The following is a 26894-nucleotide window of genomic DNA, read 5'->3' as shown; positions in this document are numbered from 1 at the left end:
CTGCTTCAGAAAAGCAGTGCAAAGCTCTCCTCCCCCACATCTGTGCTCCTGACATCTGGGGTCTTCTTGAACCCCTTTCCCAGCTCCAACCACCCAGTCTGTCCCTGAAGTGTCCCAGGTACTTCAGCAGAGGCACATGGGATCATAACTCACCTCTGTCTAGCTATGAGTCTTTACCAGTGGCAGCTCTGATTTTTAACCATGCCTTGTTGTTGTTTCCATCAATAAACCAAAAAAGGTAGCTAGAGGAACCAGATGAAAAAACTATATTTCACTACACAGATATTATTTCACATATTTGTGCAAAAAAAGTGGAATATGACCATGATGTGATATTCTGGAGACCTCCAAACAATGATCAGAGGGCCCTGCGGCCAATCCTAAGGCAACTTTGCCAACCAGGATGGTGGCTGAGTGCTAGGGCCCCAACGACGTGGTGCCCTCAGGCCCTGAGTTGCTGAAGACTAACAGGGCCACCCTGGCGATGATTAGGGGTCTCCCGTATCACATCTACCAGGGCCTGGGTGCCTACGTGATGTTGGGGTCAAATCCACGTAGGCCTTACATACACCTTAACCCCTGAATACTGTCTCCCTGGCCTATGATGCTTTTACTTTTTGAATTGTGTTAGTATTGCTAGGAGCAGCGATGGGGGGGAGCTCAGAGGGTGACAATTATATGCAGTAGCGATGATAAATAATAATGTGGAAAAGTACAGGATGCTCATTAAAAATCTGGGTTCCAGGGGCCAGAGAGCACAGTGGTAAGGCATTTGCCTTGCTTGTCGCTGGCCCGAGACGGACCCAGTTTGATTCCTGGCATCCCAGATGGTCCCCTGAGCTTGCCAGGAACAATTTCTGAGCACAGAGCCAGGAGTAACTCCTGAGCATCGCTGGGTGTGGCCCAAAAAATCAATCAATTAATAAATAAATAAACTGCTTAAAAATAAACGAAATAAAAATTTGGGTTCCATAACATTCCATTCTGAGGTTGCTTCCATCCAACTTTTGAGGTAAATCATTTCTCTTCCTATATTTTACTGAAATTCTCCTCTCTGATTCCCTAAATACTTTACAGGGGCCGGAGAGATAGCATGGAGGTAAGGCATTTGCCTTGCATGCAGGACGGTGGTTCGAATCCTGGCATCCCAGATGGTCCCCCGAGCCTGCCAGGAATGATTTCTGAGCGTAGAGCCAGGAGTAACCCCTGAGCACTGCTGGGTGCGACCAAAAAAAAAAAAAAAAACAAAAAAACTACTTTACAAAACACCTAACATAAAATGAAATTTGGGTTCCCTGGGTTCAAGGTTTGATCCCTCATACCATGTGCTCCCCTAGCTCTGCCACGTATGACTTTGATGGACACTGAGCACTGCCAAATATCCTCCCCTACATACTCTGCTTTCCTTTCAGATAGACTTGGCTTCCACAGCCACTCGCTTCTTGCAGACATCACTTCTCATGGTGATGAGAAGTTGTCTCAGAATCTGCCCAGAGCTCACTGTGCTGATAAGTGCTGCAGAACACAGACCCTGACACCCCCTCCCTGAAAGTGTCTTTCTCATGGGAATTAGCTCTAAACAGGTAGGTGGGGGCTCTTGTCAGAGGGTCTTCAATCCTCCACACAAGTTTCAGGCATGCATGTGCACACACTCCAAAGTTAGCCCAGAGCATCCTAAAATCACAAGGGTCTAAGATAGGAATACAACAAAGACAGAAAGCCACCGCAAGGATGGCGGTCTGCGGAGATGACCAGAGGAACTGTTCCTCTGAACCAAGCTGGTCCCAGGCCCCTGGAATACTGGGTGTCAACCTGAACTCTGCCCATGCCCAACAGCTTCTCCTGGGCAGCAGAAGAAGACCTGGAGCACCTTCTTCACTGCAAGGCTCAATACTGCCTGGGATGCCAGTAACCGGCAAGTCATTTCTGCTGTTCCTCCCCATTCCCCTTTCCTCCCAAGTCAACCTGCTTTAGCCTAGTTGGGTACCCTGACAGATGAGAGCCACTCGAAGCCCTGGGATGGCTAAGTAAACCTGGAACAAGGCAACTGGTATGTATGTGTACACAGACTGGCTGAGGGGGGAGGAGGAAGATGGGTCTATGTGAACAGGGTTCGCTCTGCCTGACTATCCGAACATGAGTACCCCACAGCTGCCCGACACCTGCAACTTGCCCTCAACAGTAGGCAGGAAGCACCTTGTTTGGCAGAAAATGCTCCTCCAGATCCACAACTCCCACCCCACCGCAAGCGCTATTCTGAGTAGCAACATCTATCTCAAAAGCTTGCCCCACACACACCTACACATATACTCACACACATACCTCAGATACATACTTTTACACACATTCACACATACTCTCACACAGACACACACACACACACACACACACCACACACTCACCTTCATGCCGAGCACACACCACACACAATGCTTGCTGCTGCCTTCAATCATAAGAAACACAGAGGTATTGATTCTATCAGTCCTCAGCAAATAGTAGCCCTACCCTATCCAGTTCCCTGGGGATGTCTGAAGCCAGGTATCCAAGAGGAAGATGTGCCAACCCACTAAAGAAATGGTTCTGTCCCCCACAGCTCAGCAGAATCAAGGCACAGGAGGCAGTTGATCTGAGCAGCTCCGAGAAGCAGCCATCTTTTATCCACTAGTGGGTCCTTGATAGGTCAGAAGAGATCTCTACAAGGCTGTTTGGGCTTGATTCCTGGCTCTGTATGTTCTTAAGCCACTGACTTAGCTGCTCTGGGCTTTGATTTTCTCCTCCATAAAAGAAGAGTAAGTAGAATAGCTAAGTGAGCTACTATTTCTCAAGTTCTTAAGCATCATGTAGGTGGCGGCTGTTAAAGAAAGTTATTCTTGGGCCTCAGGGATAGCACAGCAGTAGGACATTTGCCTTGCAGTGCTGACCCAAGACAGACCTCAGATTGATCCCCAATCCCCAGAGTCCCATATAGTTCCCCAAGCCAGGAGCAACTTCTGAGCGCAAAGCCAGGAGTAATCCCTGAGTGTCACTGGGTGTGACCCAAAAACAAGAAAGGAAGGAAGGATGGAAGGGAGGGAGGGAGGGAGGAAGGGAGGAAGAATTCCCTCTGGGTCAGAAAAAAAAACATGGAAGTAGGGTATTTGCCTCGCACGCAGAAGGACGGTGGTTCAGAATCCCGGCATTCCATATGGTCCCCGAGCCTGCCAGGAGCGATTTCTGAGCATAGAGCCAGGAGTAACCCAAAAACCAAAGCCAAAAAAAAAAAAAAAAAAAAAAGTACCCTCTTTTTTCTCCTTCCTTCAGGGAAAAAGCTGGTCCTCAGCAGCATGTCCTTAGCTGTGAGACAGGCAAAGGCAAAACATGATTCTCTACTTCCTGCTCTGGAAGCAGAGGCAGGGTGGCCAGCATTCTCTTCCCCAAAAAGGTCAAGCCACTCCAGACCCAAACACCCCAAAACACCCTGTGCACATGGACACCAACGCAGGTGGGTGGCTAGCCCTGACCAGTGGTACAGAAATACTCACATGACTTTCAAGTCCCAGTCCCCACAGGTGACAAAGATTGACTTGACGTTTGGATCTAAGAGGCCTTCCTTCGCCATCCATTCATCGACCCTCTGGAAAGTACACAAGAAGAACAAATGAGACTGTCTTTTTTCTCCCTCTCCCTGAGTCTGTGAAGAGCAACAACAGTGAAACGCAGATAAGCTACTTGTAATCAGAGCAGGAGAAAATTGTCATTTTATCCAGCCAAGGCTCCGCTTGGGACTCTCTCAGCCTTAGCTCTGAAACCAAGCAGGGAAATCCCAGCAGAAAAACTGCAGCAGCCCAAGAACAGTGATGAGGGAGCTCCCCATGCCCCCACTGTCACCTAGAGGAACCTGCAGACAAAATCCCAACAGCTCTGCCCAGATACCCCTAACCCCCAGCAAAAGCAAAGCCCACGCAGTAGCTGTCCCAGGCCAGGAGAAAAGCAGCCGGAAAGAAGCCCTGTGCAGGGACTTCAGTCCACACATTCATTCACTCACTCTTCATTTCACCCAAAACCCCAAGGTTTGTTAACCTACTAGACAGCTTTGGTGATTCCTCAAAAGATCAAGTTCCTTTTCACCATAATTCTAACAAAAGGTGGCTCCTTTATTGAATTGGAGCTCCAGCTTATGAATCTGGGTCAGCTACATGTGCAAGACAAGGTCCCTGTACTTTTTCTCTGCCTCATGGGACCTACCAAAACCAGCCATTCCTAGGCTAGATGTACCTTGAAGGCTAGGTGATCTTCACCTAGCAAAGTGTTTCTCAATATTTATTGCATGACTTACATGTGAGCAGCAACTTGAGTAATCAAAGTCAAGAGCATGTACGAGGACAGAAAACTGCTAGGGGCCTAGCTTAGGTGAGATAGTGCCTGCATGGAGGATAAGTATCTGGAAATCTGGAAGAAAAGTTTCTTCTGGTAGATCTAGGCTGGCACCTTGGGCATCATGGAGGTCTGAGAGCCTCTGTGTGCTGAAGCAGTCATGAGCAGGGCCTAGCATTTACCTTTGGCTCCATGCTAACACATGTCCTCTCTCCCATTCTCCTGTCTCCATCCCTAAAAGAAACAAGCCTTTCCCCAAGAAAAGAAGGTAAATGGAGCTCCATAAGTGAGCAAACTTCATTCCCCTCAACTCATTGGGTACTCTGCCTACTACAACTCCCCAGCAACCCAATTCTCATGTAGAGAGCAGGACAGGGCTCCAGGACAATGCCCAGCAAGTGCAGGCTTTTACCAGGAGATGCCTAATGCCCTCTGAGCCAGCACTTACTCAGGCTGTAAGTCTCTAGCAGGTAACTGGTGCTAGGCAATGTCCAGGGAAAAATAACTAGCCATGAAATCAGGCCCATCCTTTCCCTTCCCTGTTCTGTTTGAACGAATATGGGGTTAGAGGAGCCATTAGGACTAGTCCCAGTCAGCTGGATAGCAACCAGAGAGGTCTAAAGAGAGCTCTATAATGCCCACTAAGTCCAGGGCTTCTCCTGGTGACCCTCAGCCTCATAGGCTGGCAGGATGAAGTGCTGCTCACACCACATGGTGCCAGAGGTTACCCAGGATACTTCAGCAGTGTTCAGGGGCCTGTGGGAACATAGTATTCAGGAGGCCGCTACAATATACCCAGCTGTGCTCAGGGAACCATGTGGTGCCGATCAAACTGGGTGAGCAAACAGCCTGAGTGGTGCCAACTCAGGGCCTTGGACAGAATTGTTGTTGTTATTGTTGCTATTAGCTATGTCTTTTAGTTTCTGGGCCATCACATCTGGCATTGCTCAGGGGTTACTCCTGACTCTGCACTCAAAGATCACTCCTGGAGGGGCTTGGGGTTTATGTGGTACCAAGGAGCAAACCCAGGTTGGCTGCCTACACAGCAAGTGCCGTACCTGTTGTGTTCTCTTTTCAGCCTCAAAACTTGCTCTTTAAGTCCATGACCAACTCGAGTCTAATAGACTACCACAGTACTAAGTTTGGTCTCCTATCCTGCTAGATACTCCCACTTCAGGCTAACACCAGAAATTTCCTCCCTCACCTAAAAAGTATGGTGATACAGCACCATTGAGTATGTCACATCCTGCAGAAGAACTTCCAGTTCTCCAAGATTGTTCCCTAGGGCTGGCCTGGGGGGGGTATACAGGCCCCTAAAAACCATGTCTCTGTGATTCCCACTGAGAAAGAGATTCTCTTGCTTTGGCAGAACAGGGCCTTCCCTTCTTCAAAGAAGGCAGAGGGTTGGGTCAGGAGACAAGCTGAGGCCCAGCCCTGCCCTGCCCTCTTTCTGCAGGTAGAAGCATCTTATTCTTTTCCTGCTCCCCAAGGAGAACATCCTAGAAGTGTGGACTGTGCTAAGGGGTCTAAAGCCTTTCATTTGATTTCCCTCCCACAGGCAAGTGTTGTCATTATTCTGATTAGGAAGCATTACCCCAGCAGCCTCTGCACCCCAGCAGGCCAACGCATCCCACAGCAAGCTGCAGAGGGCTGGGTGGGCGGTGCACACCTCCTGAAGGAGCTGATGTCAAACAAAAGCCATCGACGACAGGAGTGCTGGGTGAGTTAATGAAGTGCTCACATGCCACCAGGAACCAATGCTCAAGCTAAACAAAAACACCTCCAGCCCCCTGGGCCAGTCCTGGGGTGCCGCCACTTCACTCTTTGCTCCCCAACAGCTTAACTGGCGCCTGGAGCAGGCCAGTGCTGGGCCACGGAGGGAGGGGGGCCTTGGCCAATGCCAGGCAGTGCTTGGACATCTTGTCAGGATGCCTGACGGGAACAGCTGGAGATGACAGATCAATGGTTCAATACTCTCAACAGCATGTCACTGATGTGACAGCAAATGTTATTCTAATCAAGCCATAATCATAGGCAGATTACACGGCTACATCCTCAGGAGGGTGGGAGAGAAAGGCAGCAGGAAGGGGTCAGAGGTTAGGAATTAAAGGTCATTCAACCTACCTCTAGCACTTGCTGCAGGCTTGGCTGGCCATCCACCATGGCTTGAATAATTCCGGTGAGCTGAAGAGGAAAGAGAAACAGCAGATGGGCACAAAGCCAGGTGCAGGGCCCCAAGTGGCCAGGCCTTTGCTGCCCAGGGTCCCTCCTGGTGTGTCTGGCTTCTGCTGCTCCCCGCTCAGAACCACACTTGAACCCTAGGAATCAGGTCCAGGACACAATGCAAACTTCTCCCACAATATCCTGTGGGGTATAGTTATTTATGCATTGGGGGTGGGGTGAGGGTGGAGTGTGGGTGTGAGGGAGTCTCTCATACCCTGCCTAGCTTTTATTCTGATTTTACATGTCTTTAATATTTAGCATGCTCAGAACTCCCCACAAACTACAAACTTGAGGAGATTCAGTTCTCAGAGTGACAGAATTTAAGGGTTCTAAGAGCACTTGGGAATGTGTACCTGAGAGAGGTGGTCTTGGATTCAAGAGCCCCTTCCATGAGAAGCCCAATTCAGTGTGTCCCCACCCCAACATGTCCACAGGCATCACCCTTCTTGGAACCTGGACCCTCAATCAACTCACCCGCAAGAAAAAGGCGTCTTCAACTGAGCTTACAAAAGGCCTTGAATAAATCTACTTCCAGATAATGTCAATGACAATAAAAATGTTCCCGGTTGCTGGTGACACTGTGTGTAGTGATGTTATACAAAGACTTGGTCTCATGACATATGTCTCACTTAAAGAAGCAGATCCAAGATCCAGTATGCTTACAGTGTATGTGGGGCAGTGGGAAGGGAAGTGATAAAGGGGGAACAGCACTCTGCCTCTCCAAGCAAGGTTTGGGGACAGCAACCCTCAAGCACGGACCACAGGGACACTGGAATTCACAGTCAGGAGCTCCCCTTCATGACTTCCAGAATCACCTATCAGCCTGGCTCAGAAACTTTTATTTTGTTCAAAGAGGAGTGGGGGATTAAACACCAATTAAACTCTAATCACATTTAGTGAAAACCAAATACCCAACTCGGGAGCCGCCGGCTTGAGGAGGGGAGGTTACTTTCTTCCAGAGACTTCAAGGGAATGGTAATACACACCTTTTAGGGAAGAAATTTTCATTTTAAGAACGCTGAGTTCCTCTAGGTGGGTTTCTGTAGTTCATCAAGTCATTATTAGGTGGTATTTTAAGGAAGTGTAAGGACACAGCCACTCTATTTTATATTCCAGAAACTGTTTTTATATTAATCTGTATTTTAATTGGGTAACAGCTGCTGCCTACAGACTTCCCATGGTCTAAAAGGAAAATAAATTAAAAAGATTAACTACACTGTTGTTCTGCACGGCTTTAACCCACAGCTTGCCCACCCGGCTGGCACCGCCACACCCCTCTCGGGAGACCACGTAACTGCCCAGCAGAGGGAGGGCCTGAGCTGAGAGGTGGAGAGGAGAAGGATGGGGAAGAGCCCAGGGTTATGCTGACCCCAAGTGCTAGAATGCCTGCTTTGGTCCACAACCATCCTCCAAAAGAACCAACTACATATGGGTATCCTCTAGGAACCAGAGATGCCGCCCTCAAGGGAACTGGTTCTGTTAGCCACAAGTGCCCAGCACCCAGACACTTTCGATCGCCCTAGGCTTTGTCTGAGTCCCGAGTGAGTGCTGTGCTTTCCAAAGAACTCAGACTCAACCTCCATGGGGACGTGGGGAAGCAGTCTTGCAGGATAGGAAGGACTACTCCCTCCCCCCCCCAAGAATGAATGACTCCTTCCACCTCATCTCCACAAAAGCACTAGGCGTGAAATGAAAAATGAGCCCCCCACCTCTGATACTAACAAGATTACAAGACCCCTATAAGACCTGAACCACAAGCTACAGAGGAAGACAGTTTGGTTAATCAGTTAGGAAGTTCGTCCTGAGATCTAGCCCAGACCCCTCATGCTATAGTTGGAGCCCATCCCCACTTGGGTTAACGTGTGTTTGTAAAAAGCTTTCACATCCTCACCATGAAAGGTACTAGAGCAAAGCCAAGTATTATTAAGCTGAGAAGCAGGGCTCACAGGCTAAACAGAGCTCAGAGACCTTCGCCACTTAAAGCAGGAGAGGTGAGAGGAAGAATTAATGTGTGCTCCCTGACTCCTTTCACCAAGGGATTAAAGATTAACTCCCGCTTCTCCAGACTCGGAAGCCACAGGCGAGGGGCTTTTGACCCTGACAGATAAAGCGGCTGGAGGCTGCGGTCCCTCCCACACCAGGGCTTTGTCCAGGAACAAGCTGGCATCCTCACAATCATGAGCTCCTTCAGGCAGCAGCACTGGACACTGACACGCAGCGCCAAGAGCCCGTCAGCGCCCAGTGCTTTCTCCTTTCACAGTTTATCTCCAACACAATCGTATTCTGACACCAAGACAGTTTGTTGATTACATAAGCACTTGTCTCTGGTGTGCAATCTGATAATCAGACCCACTCTTTCTCCTCAGACAAAGAGACCAATAAATCTCACCCTTTATAAGTACAGGTGCAAGACAAAGCCCTTTACAGGCATTTAGCAGAATGGGTATTTTTCTAGTTTTTTCATGACAACAACAATAAAAAAAGACTCACATGGTCAGAGACTGCAGCAGCCCAGCTGCGGAAGATAGGATTCGGGTGAGTGGGGCTGATTTCTAGAGGTGGTGAGAAAGCCTACACTGGCCTATTCCTGTCACAGTCAGGTCTCCAGACAGACTATCGTCAGGAATAAAAAGGGATCCCAAAAAGGCAAAGAGCATCTCTATACACAGAGCAAGAGGGCTCTGGGGTAGGCTCCAGGCCTACTTCCTGCTGACCAGTACCCTGCCCATCTCTTCCCAAACACATGTACCCTCGTCTCATCTATATATGACACGTGTTAAGTTCACATGCACACACATGTGTACACAACACACACACACACACACACACACACACACGCACACAGGCCAGGGTTCCTAAGGTTCCATAGGGACAGGGTTCCTATGCTCAAGAACAAAGCCCTTCCAGAGCAGCTGCTGGGGTTGATGCTCATACTCACTGATCAAATTCTACTTCTGCCCCTACCTCCCAAAAGCAGCTCCTGCCAGAAATGACCCTCTGCCTATATCCATGCCTCCTTATGGTTCCATCCTATGGAACCCCATTTCCATCTTATGGAAATGAAGCAATATTTAAGTCAGCCTCCCACACCATCCCCCTGTCCACAACTGTCTCCTGTGGGATGCTACAATGATCTGGGGGCAGGAGTAGCCTTGATTCCAACTGGGAAGATGCTTTCTTCTTGTTTGATTAAAGAAGGTAGAAGAATCCTGGGCTGCTGAGTGTTTCTGTTCATTTGTTTATAGAAAAACTGTGGTAGGCAAAATAAATATGGGAACCTCTGACTTAAAAGGACCCAAAGTAGACTCTATGTCCTCAGAAGTACAAGTCAGCAGTACAATGACAAAGCAGAGAAATAAGCTGTGGCTGGTGACGCTCATTCCTTTCAGGAAGGTGCCAAATCCAAGGCCTAATGATGGCACAGAGACAGATCAGCTCTAGCTTCTGCCCCCAATACAACCTAGAGAGGAGACAGGTTGGCTGTATGGACTCAGTGCTATTTGGGTGCAAAGGTTTCCCAGAGAAAATGACCCTGACCAGAGTCCAGGAGGACAGCAGGAGCAAAGGGAAAAATAGAAAGACCCCATGTACAGCAGCAGACTGTAAGAGAGAAACCTCCACTCAGGTATAGTGCTGAAGGTGACAGGAAGCAGGTGGCTAGAAGAAGGGACAAAATACAGAATGGATGGGCCAGAGCAGTGGTTCAGCGATAGGGCATTTGCCTTGCATGCTGCTGACCTAGGATAGACAGCGGTTTGATCCCCTGGTGTCCCATATAGTTTCCTAAGCCAGGAATGATTTCTGAGCGCATAGCCAGTAGTAACCCCTGAGGGTCACCAGGTGTGGCCCAAAAATCAAAAAACAAACAAAAAATCCCAAAAAAACAGGATGGAGGGCTGGGGCGATAATATACAGTGGGAGTATGCTTGTCTTGCACATAGCTGAGCCAAGTTCAAACTCCCAATAATACATATGATCCCCTGAATCCAGCAGAAGTCATTCCTGAGTATAGAGCCAAGAGGAAGCCTAAGCATCTCCAGGTATGGAACCAAAAAAGAAACAAAGGGTACAGGCTAGAAATGAGGGCAAGTCTAGAGCTCTGGGACTTGAGACAAAAAGGCAGACGCAGCCAACTCTAATCTCAGCACAGGATTCAGAGCAAGGATACCCACCTCACACCATGCTCTCTATCCTCCAAATTATAGGTGTATGCCCTGAGGGAATTTTCTAGAAAAAAGAAACAGCACTTTCACCAGGTTCTCACAATCCCTTCCCCTTGTTCCCTAAAAAACAAACAGAAAACACCCCAAAAATAAACAAAACAAAACAAACAAACAAACAAAAAAACCCAGCTCTGCTCTGGGATAAAAGCTCTTCTCCCAACATTCCCAAACATTCACTCCTGTCCAGGGTCAAGATCCAACAAAGCTGTCAGGCAGCCTTGCTAATGCTGGATCCCCTGAAGTGGGTGGGCAGGCAGAGGAGGATGAGAAGAAGACATGCACTTCCAGGGCAATGCAGGGCTTGGGGTGACTGGCTGGATCAAGGAAAGAAGGTGCATTGCATTGTCTTTAAAGTGGCAATTCCACGGGGGTGGGGTGGGCAAGAAGAACAGATGAGCGCCCCCTGGTAGTGTAGGCAATTTTCAGGGGAAAGGGAAACTAGGGCTAGAGAGAAAGCAAGAACTTTGTGATCACTGGTTGGAATGACAAATGGTTTGAGACTACACACTTGGGCAGATGAATGGCTACAACAGAAAGCCCACCTAGGCCAGTGGTGGCGAGTCCCAGATCGCTTCTTCATCAGAGGCTAGGTCCACCTCAGGGCCAACTAAGACTCCTGCTATTAGCCCATGGGCCCTCTACCATTTTACCCTTAATTTCTCTTAAGAGGGTCACCAAGAAGGCCAAATTGTTCCTCCTATTTTACTTCAATGTGTAAAATAGGGCTCTAAATGAAAACACAAAGTCTCTAATGCCTCAAATTCTCAAATGAGTCAGAAACCTTTGGGTTTCTCCACCATAGCCGCTACCACACCATCCTAAATCATGGTTCCACACCAGCCTGTGGTGCCCCACAGTGCATCAGATCCCAGGGAAAGAGGCCACAGAGGATTTCTCTTCAGGGGTACCTCCTCTGCACCAAAAGGCTTTTATGTGCTCCCAGTAAACATAAAAAATTTCAAGTCCCAGTTTTAGCCTCTGAAGGCTTCAAACCTCTCCAAGGAGCAGAAATCTCTGCATCACAAAAGGCCCAAGATAAACAGGACCAGAAGAATCCGAGCCCAGAAACATTGCACTGCTCCTAGTCTCTAGGTGGAGTTGGTAGAAGCAGAAAAGAGGGTGGGAGGAAAGGACAGGATTGTTCCATGACTCTTTCACAGTTCTCAATGACCACAGTGGTCCCAGTGGATGGCAAATTTTGCAAAAAGCCTATTTCCAGAACCACCACACATCTGCCTCACTGTGGGCCACAGCTAAGCTTTCCACTAGCAGCTGTGCAGGGCACCCAGAACAGAATTCCATCCCAGCAGCCCAGCGCCCTTACCTCTGTACAGAAGGGAGTAAGCTGTGGGTGCACCATGGGCTGGACATACATGTGAAAGGTGGACTCGATCTCCATGGTCCGCCCATTTAGCTTCAGGATGGGGAACTCGATGATTTCCTAGAATAGTAAAGACAATAAAAAAGGAGTAACATTTCAAATAACAACTCCGTCAAAAATGATGGGAGTGTTTTGGTTTTACTGGTTCCTGCCAAGATAAATTTAAGGCGGAATGAGATGGTGGCAGTTCAGGGGTCCTCCTTACTCTACTACTGTTGATATCCTCAAAGGTCCCAAGGGCTGAACACCACCACCATCACCACCACCCCACGCCCCCATTACCAGCATCACTCTGGGAAGATTAAGATGACCATCTTTTCCAGTTTTCCTTATTGAGTCTCATGCAGGCTGCTCACCCAAGCCCCAAATAGTAACTGAACTCCCCATTCTCATACTCAGGTTCCTGTCCTGCAATAAGGCATGATCTCCTGCCCTAAATCTCCTTCCAGCCAGCCATAATGCCAGTGCACAGATTCTGCATATGAAATTTAAGCAGAGCCAATGAGTTTCTTAAAATCGTTTTTACCAAAAGAAAAAAAAAAGATAAATAATAAACAAAGCCAAAGGGGATAAGGAAGAGTCGGAGAGAGCTGAGTAAGAGTAATAGGAGCTGCTACTTCACACCTTTCTCTCAGGCAGCACACCCACCCTCTCCCAGCCGCCACCACCCCTAACCGCTTAGCCAGCCCTTCCCAGTCCACTGGAACGTAATGGAAGAGAAGGAGGAGGAGTGACAATTTGTTTGGTGTCTCTAAGATTAATTTGTCTCCGTTATTTAATAGAGATGCACAGCACCAAGGTCCTGGTGTGCAAACAGGCTTGCAGAACACTGGCTGTGCGTGCACTCCTCATCGCTCCTGGGAAGGGAGGCCCGCGCCAGCGGGGGAAGAGGGCAGGGGAGAGCACGCGCACACCAGAGAGAGGACGAAAGCGGGGAGAGAGAATAAAAAAAATTATTGCTTTTTAATATTCAAAAACAGTTTGCAAAATTTAATCAAAGCAGAGGAAAAGCTAACATTTTTACCACTTTGACATTTTTATTAGCGCTTTCATAAATTTTTAAAACATGAATGGAATTAGTTTACAACACACACACACACACATACAAAAAAAACTGCCCTGAAAACATCTGGAAGAGACAAATAGGAAATAATAAAAAAAATAAATAAAAGCAAAAATCCTCTAAGTAAAATTAGCATGTGGAAAAGGCCCCCACCACAGAGTGCACAGAATGGGGAGGTTCTGCCACTCAGCATCAGTGGTAGCCCACTCCTTGGGGGCAGCCTTCTGGAGAGGTCCTGCCCTACTAGCATCACTGCAGGCCCTGTGCTCTGGGGAAGGTGCAGGGGGACACAGTCAAGTGCTCTGAAATTCCAGGCATCCAGGTGCCCCACCAGCAGGCCCATGTTCTCAGGCTTGCTTGTAAAGCATCCATTTCAACCCAACAGATCACAGCAGACTGAAGACCAGATCAAGGAAGCAAGCTTTCAGGCCAGACAAATTTAAAGGATATGGTGGGTCTCCAAAGATGGGAAGGCAGCTGAGAGCCCCCAGAGACAAGAAGGACAGAAAGGCTGCAACGTAGGGGCTGGAGCGATAACGCAAGCGGTAAGGTGTGTGCCTTGCATGTGCTAGCCTAGGACTAACCACGGTTCAATCCCCCGTCTAATCCCCCAGCATCCCATATGGTCCCACAAGCCAGGAGCGATTTCTGAGCGCATAGCCAGGTGTAACCCGAGCGTCAGCGGGTATAGCTAAACCCTTCCACCACCACCACCCCCCCCCCACCCAAATAAAAGAAATTCTGCAAGGTAAAGATGGGGGAGATGAAGGGAGGAAGGCAGGATGCTAAACTAGGGGGCACCTCTCCTCCCAAGAGAAGAGGCTTGGGCACTTATCCCACACTTCGCAGGCCCCTGCTTCTCCGCAGAGCATCACCAAACAGGTCAGTCAAAGGAGAGTTTCAGAGGCATATACACACAATACACACAAATGCACACACATAAATGTTCTATTTACAACCCATCCCCTTCAATCAGCTAGCCTAAATCCCAAATTCTGGTGATTTATGGAAGTGGGGCTCATCTGTCTCCTGAATTTCTGACCTCTCCTGCCTGTCCCCTGCAGACAAAAACAAAATCCACCAGGAGTGCTCTGAGCTGTGCAGCATGCAAGTAAGGAGACCTACAAGCTAGCCACCTGCTGACAACACAAGCTGGGTCCACAGTGAAATGGAATTGAGGACACAACCGTACTTCTCATTTAGACTTTCATTTGGAGAGAAGCCGTGTTTGGAGACCTGCAGTTTGTCCTGCTAATAAAGACAAGTGTGGGGACCTTTAAGGATACCATTCATCTCTGGCTTTTATTAAATTCAATTTTCTTAAGCCCAAGATACATTATGAAATTAGGAGTTGACATTCCTCTGGAAACAAAAATATCTATCAAACATAAATAGAAAAGACCCTCTATTACCAAGAATTTATGGCTTAAAGTTGATCTCTTTCCACTTTTTTACAAGCACACGGTTTGTTTTAGATATCTGAAATGAAGTTATAGACTAGAATTTCATTAGTATTATGAAATAGTAAGCGCTTCAGCTCCTATTTGGACCAGCATGGAGGGAGTGGCCATAGATTGTTTAAAAACCTGACCTCTGTTCTCCACTGCTGCTCAGTACTTAAACTTCCCTGTTCCTGGCATCCCCCGCTCCAGAGAAAGGGCACCTTCCCTAAGTGCTCATATCTCCTTGGGAAGGGGAACAAGCCAGCCTCAGCTCCACATAAAAGGAGAGAGAAACTGGAATTTGCAGAGGCCAAGGGACTGCAGGCCCAGCAAAGTGGAGCTATTAACATAGCTGTTCCATGTCGCTGGCCTGTCCACAGGCTTCCTCTCCAAAACTAATGCCACTGTGCAAATAAGAGATGCAAGAGTGCTTTCTGCACCAGTCAAAGTGGCAATGACCTTGTTCATTGATACACTCACTTCAGCCACTGACAGGCAAAGTGGAGTTTCTACTAAAAGGCCCTTCTGGGCCTTTCCATTTTGCCCTGCCATGCTAAGAGCATCTCAATACCAACTCCTACAGCCCACTCCTAGGAGAAGAACCCCAATGTGTACCAATCTGGAACCTGCCTGACCAACTAGGACATGTGGGGTTTACCCAACACTTCAGAGGTCACCGTAAAGCTGTAGGTGGACCCCACTAATTCTAACTCCAGAGCTTATGAAGATGTGTCAAAGGAGGGCCAGTATTCTGAGGAGAAAACTCCTGGCTGTTCTGCCCTCCCTACCCCCAATTTAACCAAGAGTCTGCATCAGTCCAGGATCTTTGGGAAGGAAAGAAGTGTTTGTCTCTCCACCCTTTCTTCCTACCTCTAGTAACTGGCTCCTAAGTCCTTACTTATGGATGCCATTTCACTCCATTAGAATTCCCTGAGTGTCTGCTGAGCACACAGCATAGAACAGGTATGGGAGTGGGATTTAGAGAGTAGACTGTCTGCTGTGGAGGAGTGCACAGACTAGTGAGCAGAAAAGAAATGTGAATAAATAATGAACAATGCCCTAAGTGCAGGAACATATCAGGTGGGGTGCTTTTCGGTTTACAGAGTGCTTTCAAACGTGCTTTCTGATCTTGCTTTTATCTTGGCAGAGAGGCCCTTTATTTTCAGGTCAGGAATCAAGTCTATGAAGCACCTTACTAGTCACCAGGCATGGGCTAGGTATGAACACCAAAACAAATACAATGAGATGTGACTCCCCTTTCTGGGGTTCCTGAGGGCTGGCAAGGGGTTCACACCAACACCCTGGAAGATGCCTGAAAAAGGAATCATGGGCCCGGAGAGATAGCACAGCAGCGTTTGCCTTGCAAGCAGCCGATCCAGGACCAAAGGTGGTTGGTTCGAATCCCGGTGTCCCATATGGTCCCCTGAGTCTGCCAGGATCTATTTCTGAGCAGACAGCCAGGAGTAACCTCTGAGCACTGCTGGATGTGACCCAAAAACAAACAAACAAACAAAAAAAAAAAAAAAAAAAAAAAGGAATCACTTCACTCTTTCACTGTGGCATTTATTCCATTCTATGTTGCAGATGCTCTGTTCAGTGCTTAGCACAAATTATGTTAAATTTTCCTGATCACTTATAAAGTGGGAGTCACTATTATCCACCAGTCAAAGCGGTAAGTGAAGATTCCCCAAAGCAGATGCTTGCCCAAGACTATCCTACTAATAAAAAACAGAGTCAGGGCTCCAAAAACTAGATTTAATGAGTGAACTAGTAACTTCGGAAGTCATGGGGTGCTACAAGATCTGGTTCTTTTGTGGAGAAGGTTATCTCTAGGGGGCTCGATCTGCTCTGAGGAAGAGCAGCTGCTCTTGAATTACAAGACCAATGACTATAGCTTGCATTGGCGGAGTCTGGGAGAAGTGCATGCCAGGCATCCTCTAGGGCCTCGATGTGAACCTATGGCATGAGTGCCAGTGGTGGCACATGAAAGTCTTGCAGCTGGCACGCGGGAAGGGGTCCACAATTAAGATATGTGGCGTGACGGGAGGCGAGTGTGCCGGTGCCTGCTTTGCAGCTCACCTGGCAACAGGGCCGGACTGGCCATTGGGAGGACCAGCCATTGTGCAGCAGTTTGGGCAGTCGGGCTCAAAAAGGTTAGCCATCACTGCTCTAGGGTGTTAGTAACTCAAGAGACATGCTAAGGAATTGGAGTTCAGACACCAGAGAGCAAGCAGAGACAACACCCAGCTCCTCTATAATAGGACCCCTCCCAACTTCTGTTACAAGGAAGAAAGAAGTGGTAAGACACAAACCAGGTAAATGGTCCTTACAGAAAACTTTGCAGCCATGAGCTCTCCACAGGAACACGAAGGGGGTATGGTGTGATTTCCACAAGATGACAAATATGGCAGATGGTCAAGCCAGGACTCAAACACAGAATCTCAGTTTCCAAAGCACTTTCCACCAGGTCTTCTGCTTCTCAACTCTAAGTGGTTTTTCATTCTTTCTCAGCAGCCACACACCACCAATTACCAATCTTTAGTTGCTTGGGACCAAAGATCTCCTGAACAGAGTTTTTGGTGCTATAATTGGGATAGCTGACAACCCTATACCATGGACAAGGACCAAGGAAAAAACATTATTAACCCCAAAGGCTTGTGTGATATCGGATGGGAATTGGCCAACATTGGAAGACAAAAAGTCATACAACTGGAATTTTTTCCAACATTTCCATGGTTTTACTATATATCTATCTGCTATCTTCCTCAATAAAATGTCAATGGCAAATCTTGGGAGTAAGAGGTAGATGGGTTGGTTGTGTCTGTGTTTGAGAGAGGAAAAACAAAAGAGAAAGGTTAAAAAGAAGTACCAAGTAAACATTCTTTTACCTTTTTAAGTGATCAGAGCTTTGTGCTGAAGCAGAGATTTTAAGCGTGGCTGCTTTCTAATTTGTTCAACTTGGAACCCCAGTAAACTAAGAACAAAACAACAGTAGCATTTCAAATAAAGCTTCACACCCCAACCAGAAGATTACAAAAAAAAAGAGAAAGAAAACAATGTGCAGGTCACTTTCAAGGTATTCAAACTCCCTTTATCTGAAATGTCTGCAGTGATAAGATTATATTTGAAGACAGAACCACAACAAAAGGATTTTAAACAGAATGGGCTTTAGTTAGACTGTGGAATTTCTTGACAATGTGACAGAGCTTAGCAGTTGGTTTTCCAGATCTTTCCTCCCATAGCACAGCTTCTCTTCTGCCTGATGTCCTGCTTCTGGGGTCCTGTCTGAGCACTTTTTGGGGTGTCCCCCTGCAATCCAAGAAATGGCATTCACTCTAGTTAAGAGACAGCAACAACTAATGTCACCCTTGGTTTGCTAACGAAAACCAAGGAAGTGTGCATTCCTGCAGAGAAAGGTACCGTAAAATCCAAGAGCAACCTTAACCTTTCACAAAGTAGACAAAGCAGGACCTGCTGAAAGCAAGGGCTCTCCCCAAATACTTGGGTTTGGGGATAAAATTCCCAGGCAAAGATAGGTCTTTACTCAAAGGACCAAGAAACCTCCAAGCAAAGGGGAAATGGGGAAGTGAGAGAGAGGCTCTAGGTTTGCACTGGGCAACCCTTGGGGGCACAGTTTGCTGAACAGATTCTCTTGGGTTAAAAAAAGACATTTTATGCACAAGGAGCTTATTTCTTAAACAAACACTCGTGGTTTTGATTTACACCACAGCCTGCTCCTAAATAATTTATGGCGGGTTAAATTTATTGCCGAGCCCTGGCTGGCTGCAAATTCGAATTGCCAAATAATTAGATTTTAGGGCAAAGCTTATAAATTACCCGTCGATTTGTCCGGACTTGTTTGTCAGTTGCTTTGTGCTTCAGGTCATCTTTGGCATTTGGCTGTTTGGGTTTTAATTGCTGATTTACACTTTGACAGATGAGAGCTGATGCTCGAAGTTTCAGGACAAGGAAGGGTAAAAAATCGGAGCTTTCAAAGGCTGATTTTTCACCTATGTGTTCCTTTCTACTCATCCCCATAGACCTCAACGCAATTAAAACATAGAAAAAAGGCACAAAACAGATACTACTATTCTTTATTTGTCACTGGGGAGGAGAGATTGCAGGACAATTTAGGTTTACTAATATCTGAATTTTTGAAAAACGTAGTACTAGTCAACAAAAGAGTCTGAGAGTCACCTGGGGGTATCTTCCTGTATCCCCTCCACATGCCCTTGACTCTGAACCAGCCTCAGTGCATACATTTTTAGTTGCTCCATGGTAAATAACTTTAGATATTAGTGGCCTTTGTGAAGTCAAAGCTTCAGGGCAGCAAATAGCCAAATGATTTCTTTGTAGCTACCTGTGTACATAGATTTGCCATGAATTACTTGAAACTAATCTCAGATGTGTGCAGGAGCAGACCCAAGAGGCAATATGAGGGAGGGCATGAAGAAGAAGAAAAAAAAGTATCTCTGGGCAGACCCCAATGCTCTGCCCTTACAGTGATGGGGACTGAGGCTTTCTCAATGCTATCTGGAAAAGCCAGGATCTATCCCCCAGTTACCTGCTGTAGCCCAACAGCTCACTAAGAGTTAGAAAACCACTAACTGTAATCCTCCAGAGAAGAGTCAACACACTAAACTATGACCACTCTAATCACTTACATTTTGTCCTCCCAATGGTCCTATAATATTGGTATTATTATTATTTTCAAAATTATGGTTTGAGGACCACACCCAGTGGCTTACTACTCTTGGCTTTGAGCTCAGGGATCATTCCTGATAGAGCTTAGGGAACCATTTAGAGTGCTGGCTTGAACACAGGGTAACCATGCTCAAGCTAAGCAAGCACCCTGCCTTTGTACTAGCTCCAGGCCTCCAATCCCATTATTAATCCCATTTTCTAATTATACAATTGAGGCATCAAGAGCACAATCAAGTTACCCACATCAAGTCAGATGCATATGGTAGTGGAGATCAAGCTCAAATCTATCAAACAATTTGGGAGTCTATGCTCTGAACCCTGATGCTATACTGTTTCTCTGGGGCCAGAGTGGTACTAAGGAAGTAAGGATAGTAAGGATAAGGAAGGCATTGATCTTGCATGTGACAATCCTGTATGGTACAACCCCAGAAAAGATGCCTCAGTGCAGAACCAGGAATAATAGCCCCGAACATTACTGGATTTGGCCCAATAACAAACACAGAAACAATATATGTACTTCTTCTCAGCACAACAGCATCCATTTCAACTGCCCTTATGATGGAGGTACAGAGACCACACTGTGGCACTTGGGTACATGTACCCAAAGATGTAATCAGTCAACAAGATGGGGAAAAGCCATGCAATTTACCAGGGCTCAAAATATGAATCAGAGGCTTCATGAGACAAAGACCACTTTCCAATCAAAGCAAACAGCACTGAAGAGCCCCTAGCTATGGGCGAGGAGGCAGGGCTGAGTCACAAGACAGAAATATGCCTCTATGGCCAAGCAATTTAAGTAGACAACAAAGAAGCTGACTGGCTTCCTGGGGCCTTGCTTTGACATCCCCACAAGTTTTTGGTCTCTCAACAGGACACTGTACCCATGGGCTGCTACAGAGATTCCCTGTTCTTTGTCCACATCTGACAGCCAGAAGCCAGCAACAGAAAAGGCTGTGCTGACATGACAGTTTGAAAATCACTAACCAGCAGGCACACTACACAGACCAAAGCTGCACACCCTCACCCAACAGCTGGCCTGTCATGGTTTGCTGGACCCCAAGTACTGCTGCACAACTAAGCAAGCTCCAGTGGTGCTCAAAGCAGGGACTCTTGCAAGCAGCATCCTGTTGCCCGGGAAGTTATCAGAAGGGCAAAGCTCTGGCTCTACCCTAAGCTTTCTGAATCAGAAACAAGAGAATAAGGGTTGAGGAAAAAAGGAACTGGTGGCAACAGTCTGTGTTTTAACAAGGCTACAAGTAAGTGATTTTGAGGCTTGATAAAGTTTAAGAATCAATGGCTTAAGGCCAGAGAGGCAGTACAGGGGATGAGGTGCTTGCCTTGCATATGCCTAACTGCCAATTTACTCTCCAGCACATCATATGGTCCTCCAAGCACTGCTAGAAGCCCTAAATGGAAAGCCAAGAGTGGGCCTTGAGCACTGCTAGTGTGGCCACCACCACCCCAAGCACAAAAGAAATCTCATTGCTCTAGATCAGTGGTCTAGAATCATTCCTGTGTTTGATTTCATACTTGAAAATCACCTTAAGAGTTTGTCACAGGTTCTTTTTTGTCTGGAGGAGTGTCTGAAAATCACAATTCTACCAAGATCCCATATTTCTACCAAGAAAGCTGGTGGTTCTGACAGCACTTTGACTAGCAAAGATGCAGGCTAGAATATCTATGTGACAAACTCTTAGCACAGAGATAGTGACCAAGCCCAAGTTTCTCAGCTTCTCTCTTACAATAAATCCTTCCTCGGCTCACTGTCAAGCACCTGGGGCAAGCCCTTTAGATCTGCCAACCACTCCTGGCTCCTGCCATCAGACATTTCATTCTCATGCTGCCAAGAGCCAGGGGAGAAAAACTGGCATGTCATGTCCCAGAAGTTTATAGCGCAAGCTGGCACGTCTCTTTCAGTGTGCCAGCACATGGTCTTATCTTGTCAATGCCTGCTCCCTTTAAGAAGAGTTTCAGTTCTTATCATGATAGCTTTGGGTAGAGAACCTCTTTAACCAACACAAGATTGTGAGGCTGGCATCAACCTGCAATTGCCGTGACCACATGTGCAAGTTCTGCAACCAAAGGTGAAAGCTCCAGTCACCACCACAAAAGTGAAAGGAAATGAGGGAGAACACTGTCAAGACCACAGATTACACATCAGTTTTCCCCAGAAAAACACTTTTCTCCTGTCCAAGTGAGCCCACAGGCTACTTCTTGAAAACCACTCATTATACGCACAAGCTCATTTGGTCAAACTTACTGTTCCTGGGGCTGAGAAAGGCTTTTACACTGGTCACAAATCCAGAACAGGATCACAGCATTTCTTCAATACTGAAAGGCACAAGCTGGGAATTCCTGTCAAATACACCAAGCACCATATTCCATACCATTACCAAGAATTTCCTTTAAGACCAGATCTGACCAATGTTTTTCTAGTCATACCTTTCTAGAGAGTAGGTCTTATCAAAATGATGTTTCAACCCATTCGCCTACCCCTAATAACAATATCATACCCAACTAATTACCAATTCCTTTCAGCTAGCCTTGCATTCAAAGGCTGCCAGTGCTTAAAAAAGAAAAAGAAAAAAAAAGAGCAACCATAATCCATAAACTTTATTTTCAGACAATCTCAAACTATGGTTCCGTAAATCACACTTTTAGAAAGCAAATTCCAAGCTTTCTAGCAAATCACTGCCCCATCAAACCATCAAACCTACCTCCCATAGGCCAAGGGCCAAACTGTTCATCAAACAAATCCTTTTTTTTTTTTTTTTTTTTTTGTGGTGGTTTTTGGGCCACACCCAGCAGTGCTCAGGGGTTACTCCTGGCTGTCTGCTCAGAAATAGCTCCTGGCAGGCACGGGGGACCATATGGGACACCAGGATTCGAACCAACCACCTTTGGTCCTGGATCGGCTGCTTGCAAGGCAAACACCGCTGTGCTATCTCTCTGGGCCCCATCAAACAAATCCTAAAGTCATGACCTGCACGACATTAGAGAACTCAGCAATATAGTTCTTCCTAGTTTGGATCTCCAATTCAGAGACCCCGTGGACAACCACTGTCAGTTTCATATTCTAATACTTACCAAATCTCTGAGTACTACTGACTCACCAGTAACTAAAAAGAGCTATAAGCTACTTAACTACAGACCTGCCAACTCATCTCTTTCCATCATACCTACAGGCTACAACATATTCTCACTGTTACCACGTAGATCCAAGCACCACCATCTCTTTCAAGAAAGGCCTCAAAACTACATCCTTTGTTTGTTTGTTTGTTTGTTTTTAACACCCCCAGTAGTGCTCAAGGCTTACTCCTGACTCTGCAATCAGGAATCACTCTCATCCTGGCAGGCTTCGGGCACCATAAAAAGTGCCAGAGATCAAAAATGGGCCAGGTATATGCAAGGCTAACATCTAACCTGTGATACTATCTTATCTTACCTATCTACATCCATTTTTAACACCCTGGAACACCTTTCCCTCTGTTCCCATGAACTCTAGAATAGGTGAATATCTATTTCTGTTTCATCTCCACCCAGTTATACACTCACACTTCTTATTCTGACTTACCACAATTCCTTCTATACTTTGTCCTCACCTGTATAGAGCTGAGGATTCTACGTGCTTCTCATCTTTCAGTAGCACTAGCAGCTGCAAACAAGAATTGCTATCAGCACTGTCATTTCAGAACAGTGCTTCCTTGCCTGGACAATCTCCTAGACCCTGGGTACAAGCACCAGAATAGAAGTGGAATTCTCAAGTGACATCTCACTGATGTCAAACCAAGTCTCTCTCTGGCATATTCCAAATGGGGACAAAACTCAAATGTACATTCCTTCTGAGGTACCCCTAACTTCAGGTTAAAAGTTTCCCTGATGTTTTCCCACAGTCTGCTTACTTCTTTTCTGACATCCCCCTGTCCAATAGGGCTTTGCAGCCCTCAATATATAGAAATCGTTCTCTGCCTGGCCAGCTTGCTCACTCCTCTGCTGCAGACCTGCCAGCCTGGAGAGGAGGGGGTAGTCGGTGCATAGTGTCAATCTGGGAGCACTCTTATTTCAAGCTATTAAGCTATGAGTCAATCGTCATGGTGAGAGCTCAAAACTCATCACATAAATGTGACTGTGGGTTTTTTTTTAAGTATTTTGAACACCCAGGATAAGAGAAGAAAAAATAATCATCCCAATGGCATCTTAATCAAAATGATGTAGGTTCCTTTTTCCCAACAAGACAGAGAGATGCAGAAAGCACCTCCTGATATCTGTTTCCTGGTATCAAATGACAAAGATCAGTCTACAGAGTAAGAGATGTAATCAAGAGAGGGGGTAGATGGGCTTGTGGAGAAGAGCTTTAGATTTCACCCCCACCCCCCGTCCCATTGGCTTGGTCTGACTGTGCATTTGTTGCTGCAGCAGGAAGACCTCAACGGCCCCCCCCCCACCAACACACATACAACATACACCCTGCCCTCCAGTCACTTCTATTCTAGCCTGTTAGCCACATCTTCCTCCTGCCTCTTCCTTAGTTCTTTCCATATCTCTCAACATCTACTATGTTTATAACCACTATTATTATTCACCCAAATACCACAGAATTTAGTCTGTTTGAAAGGTCTAAACTACTTGTCTATGGAGGGTGGCCTCCTGGCTCTCCTAGATTGCTCTGTTTATGAAGCCATGAGCAGGGCAGGGATGGTCAGCTCCCTCCTCTGTGCTCCCTGCACCCATGGCCTGTGAGAGGGTCATTTTCAAGCACTTAAAATGACTTCAACACATTTCCCCATCTCAACAATGATGAAAGTACAATCCAATCTTTTTTATTTCTGTTTTTGGGGCCACCCCCAGCTATATTCAAGGGTTACTCTTGATCAGTAGTTAGGAGCACACTTGGCAGTGCTTGGGGGACTATATGGGATGCTAGGGATCGAGCATCGAGTTAGGGTTGGCTGCATGACAGGAAAAGCCCTATCCGCTGTCCCATCTCTCCATTCCTGACCCAATCTTTCTTTTTTTTTTTTTTTTTTTTTTTGGTTTTTCAGGCCACACCCATTTGATGCTCAGGGGTTACTTCTGGCTAAGCGCTCAGAAATTGCCCCTGGCTTGGGGGGACCATATGGGATGCCGGGGGGATGGAACCGCGGTCCTTTCTTGGCTAGCACTTGAAGGCAGACACCTTACCTCTAGTGCCACCTCGCCGGCCCCTGACCCAATCTTCCTATTCTCAGCTGCTATCCAAAGAGAAAAAGAGGCCTCTTCATTGCTCTGAAGGTAGCTACATTGCATTCATTCTCCAGTCTTCTTCCACTAAATTGCCTCCTTTCTTAGGCGCTGAAGGCTTACATGCTGGAATTTCTGAACCTGGTTTTCCTTCTTTAGTGTGTGTACGTGGATTATTTCCTACATTGACATTTGCTTCCATGCCTGTCTCTCCAGTATCCTGGCTTTGGAACCTGAAGCCTAATCTAGCAAAAAAGGCAGTTCAATGTCTCTGTTAGTTTACAGACCCTGATACAGACCCTGTATCAGTGGCCCTATTCTTTAAAGACCTGCCCCATCCTCAACCTAAACTTAGCATCTCACAAAATCTGCATTCCAACAACTGTCTCAACCCTGGGGATGCCACCAGGATAATAAGAGGCTGGAGGGGATGCTTCCTGATTTGTACTAAATTACGTGGTGATTTTGTTAAAGTAACCAGAGCTCCCCAAGGAAAGTTCTTGGTTCTATCCTCAGGCGACTCTATAGCCTAACTACATACAAACCATGGCAGCTGAAAGGTACATGGCCTGGGGAAAGGAGAGAAATCGATTGAGGAGAGCAAATAAACCCACTACGATGGCACCCAAACACACAAGGCAGTAGCACCAGGCAGCAGTGCCTTGCTCTGGAGACGTAAATTTTCACTTTTGCCTTGCTGGCTCTGCTCCAAGAGAGCAGTGCCCTCCTTCTGGTTTTCATGTGAAGCTTCCACAGGGCCAAGACCAGACACAGCAAATGTTTGTTCCCATTCAGGGAGCCCCATTAGAGTCAGGGTGGCCCCAGTCCTAGCTGGGATCACTAGGAAACAGCAGTCCAGGAGGAGATTTCCTGGAGAATAGCAGTCAGGAGGGTGGAGGGATGAAGCATCATCTTTATGGAGGCCCCAACAAAAAAAGGTAAAAGGGCTGAGTGGGCTGACACATTCCCTCCACCATCACTGGCCACCAATGGAGAAATTCATCTACAGTGAGCCTGAAAGAGGTGTTCAAACCAACATGCCACAGAAAAGAAAGGCAATAATTGGTCTGATGGGCAGGGAGGGAAATTATTCCAGGGCTTGGGAGCCTGTGCAAGAACACTTATGGCTTGCACAGTCGTCATAACTCAGCCCCCTCAAGCATTTTGTGCTCTGCTTATGGTGTTAACTTTAATGTCTTAACATATAACACCATCCGCACTAACACAAAATACTACACAAGCCAGATGAGGCTGAATTATGGTTGCTGTGGGAAGCATAACTTTGAATTTCCTGATTTTGGTGCATTTAATCTCAACCATAATGTTACATTAACATCGGTTTTGCATTTCATTTCCCAGTTTAGAAGAATAGCGTCAGCGCCTTTGCCTGTCTGCACTTAAAAAAAAAAATAGCACAGGCTGACTGGGGCTCTCAGCACAGCCCAACAACTGCCTCACCCTGTGCACAAAACTGCCCTACCTGGCTCTGCCTACCTGTGCCAGGTAAAGAGGGCAGAGGAGGGGGCTTACCTTGCAAGGATCTTCTGTGGGAAAGAGGAAAGACAAGTCGCTGACTGAAGAGAAGGGGGTTTAGAAGGAGGAACTCTCCCTCTCAGCCTCGAACAGAGGAAAAGGAAATCAATATAGTTTGATTTGTAGGGATCTTAACCAATTTCCTGTAAAGTTTCCCAAAAATGTCTTTCTCACAAAAGACTAATAATGACATGCCAGGTCTAAGTCATGCTGATCCTCCTGGAGTGCTCTTTGATATTATTCCTTCTCCATTGCCATCAGTCCTCCCCCAAAGCCACCTCCCCAAATAACCTAGCATCTGGACAGTTTTCTATAAAAAGAGAAACTCCTTTACTCAGAATTCTAACTCAAAATGCAGATGGAGTCTCTTCAAGGTCTCCTTTAAAAAAAAAAAAAATCCAGCTCCTGTAGACAAAGAGCAAACAGGAGAGAAACTGCCACCGGAAGGTCATTTCTCCTCAGAGTTGAGGGTGTTGGCAGGCAGCTGAGCTACAGGCAGGGTTAGGGCAGAGCAGGAAGGAGACAGGGCCTTCAGGCAGCAGTGAGGATGGGGGGAGAGTAGAATGGGAGTGGAGCTTCCCTTCAGCTGGTGGGACAGCTGAGGGTCCAACCTGCCGGAGCCTGGCTCTCATTTCCTCACCCACTTTGGCACTGCTTAATTCCAAACACTGAGAGGGTGAGAGCACTTGCCCTCAGGTTAAAGATGCACAATTAAAGATCCCGTAGAAGCTTTCAGACTGTTCCCCGGGCCT

General features: G+C 46.8%; 1 protein-coding gene across 1 annotated transcript in view; it reads right to left on the bottom strand.

The window, feature by feature from the left end:
* Nucleotides 1-26894, bottom strand: part of ERI3 (ERI1 exoribonuclease family member 3) — a 125422-nt gene that overhangs the window by 79386 nt on the left and 19142 nt on the right. The window contains exons 4-6 of the mRNA XM_049774930.1: nucleotides 12124-12240; nucleotides 6478-6537; nucleotides 3522-3613 (exon numbers count right to left, since the gene is read on the bottom strand). Coding sequence (XP_049630887.1) covers nucleotides 3522-3613; nucleotides 6478-6537; nucleotides 12124-12240 — 269 coding nt within the window. The remainder of the gene's footprint in view (nucleotides 1-3521; nucleotides 3614-6477; nucleotides 6538-12123; nucleotides 12241-26894) is intronic.

The sequence above is a fragment of the Suncus etruscus genome, chromosome 6 (genome assembly GCF_024139225.1).
Source record: "Suncus etruscus isolate mSunEtr1 chromosome 6, mSunEtr1.pri.cur, whole genome shotgun sequence".
Classification (NCBI taxonomy): domain Eukaryota; kingdom Metazoa; phylum Chordata; class Mammalia; order Eulipotyphla; family Soricidae; genus Suncus; species Suncus etruscus.
The sequence above is the reverse complement of the archived record's forward strand: the minus strand, read 5'-3'. Positions and strand labels throughout refer to the sequence as shown.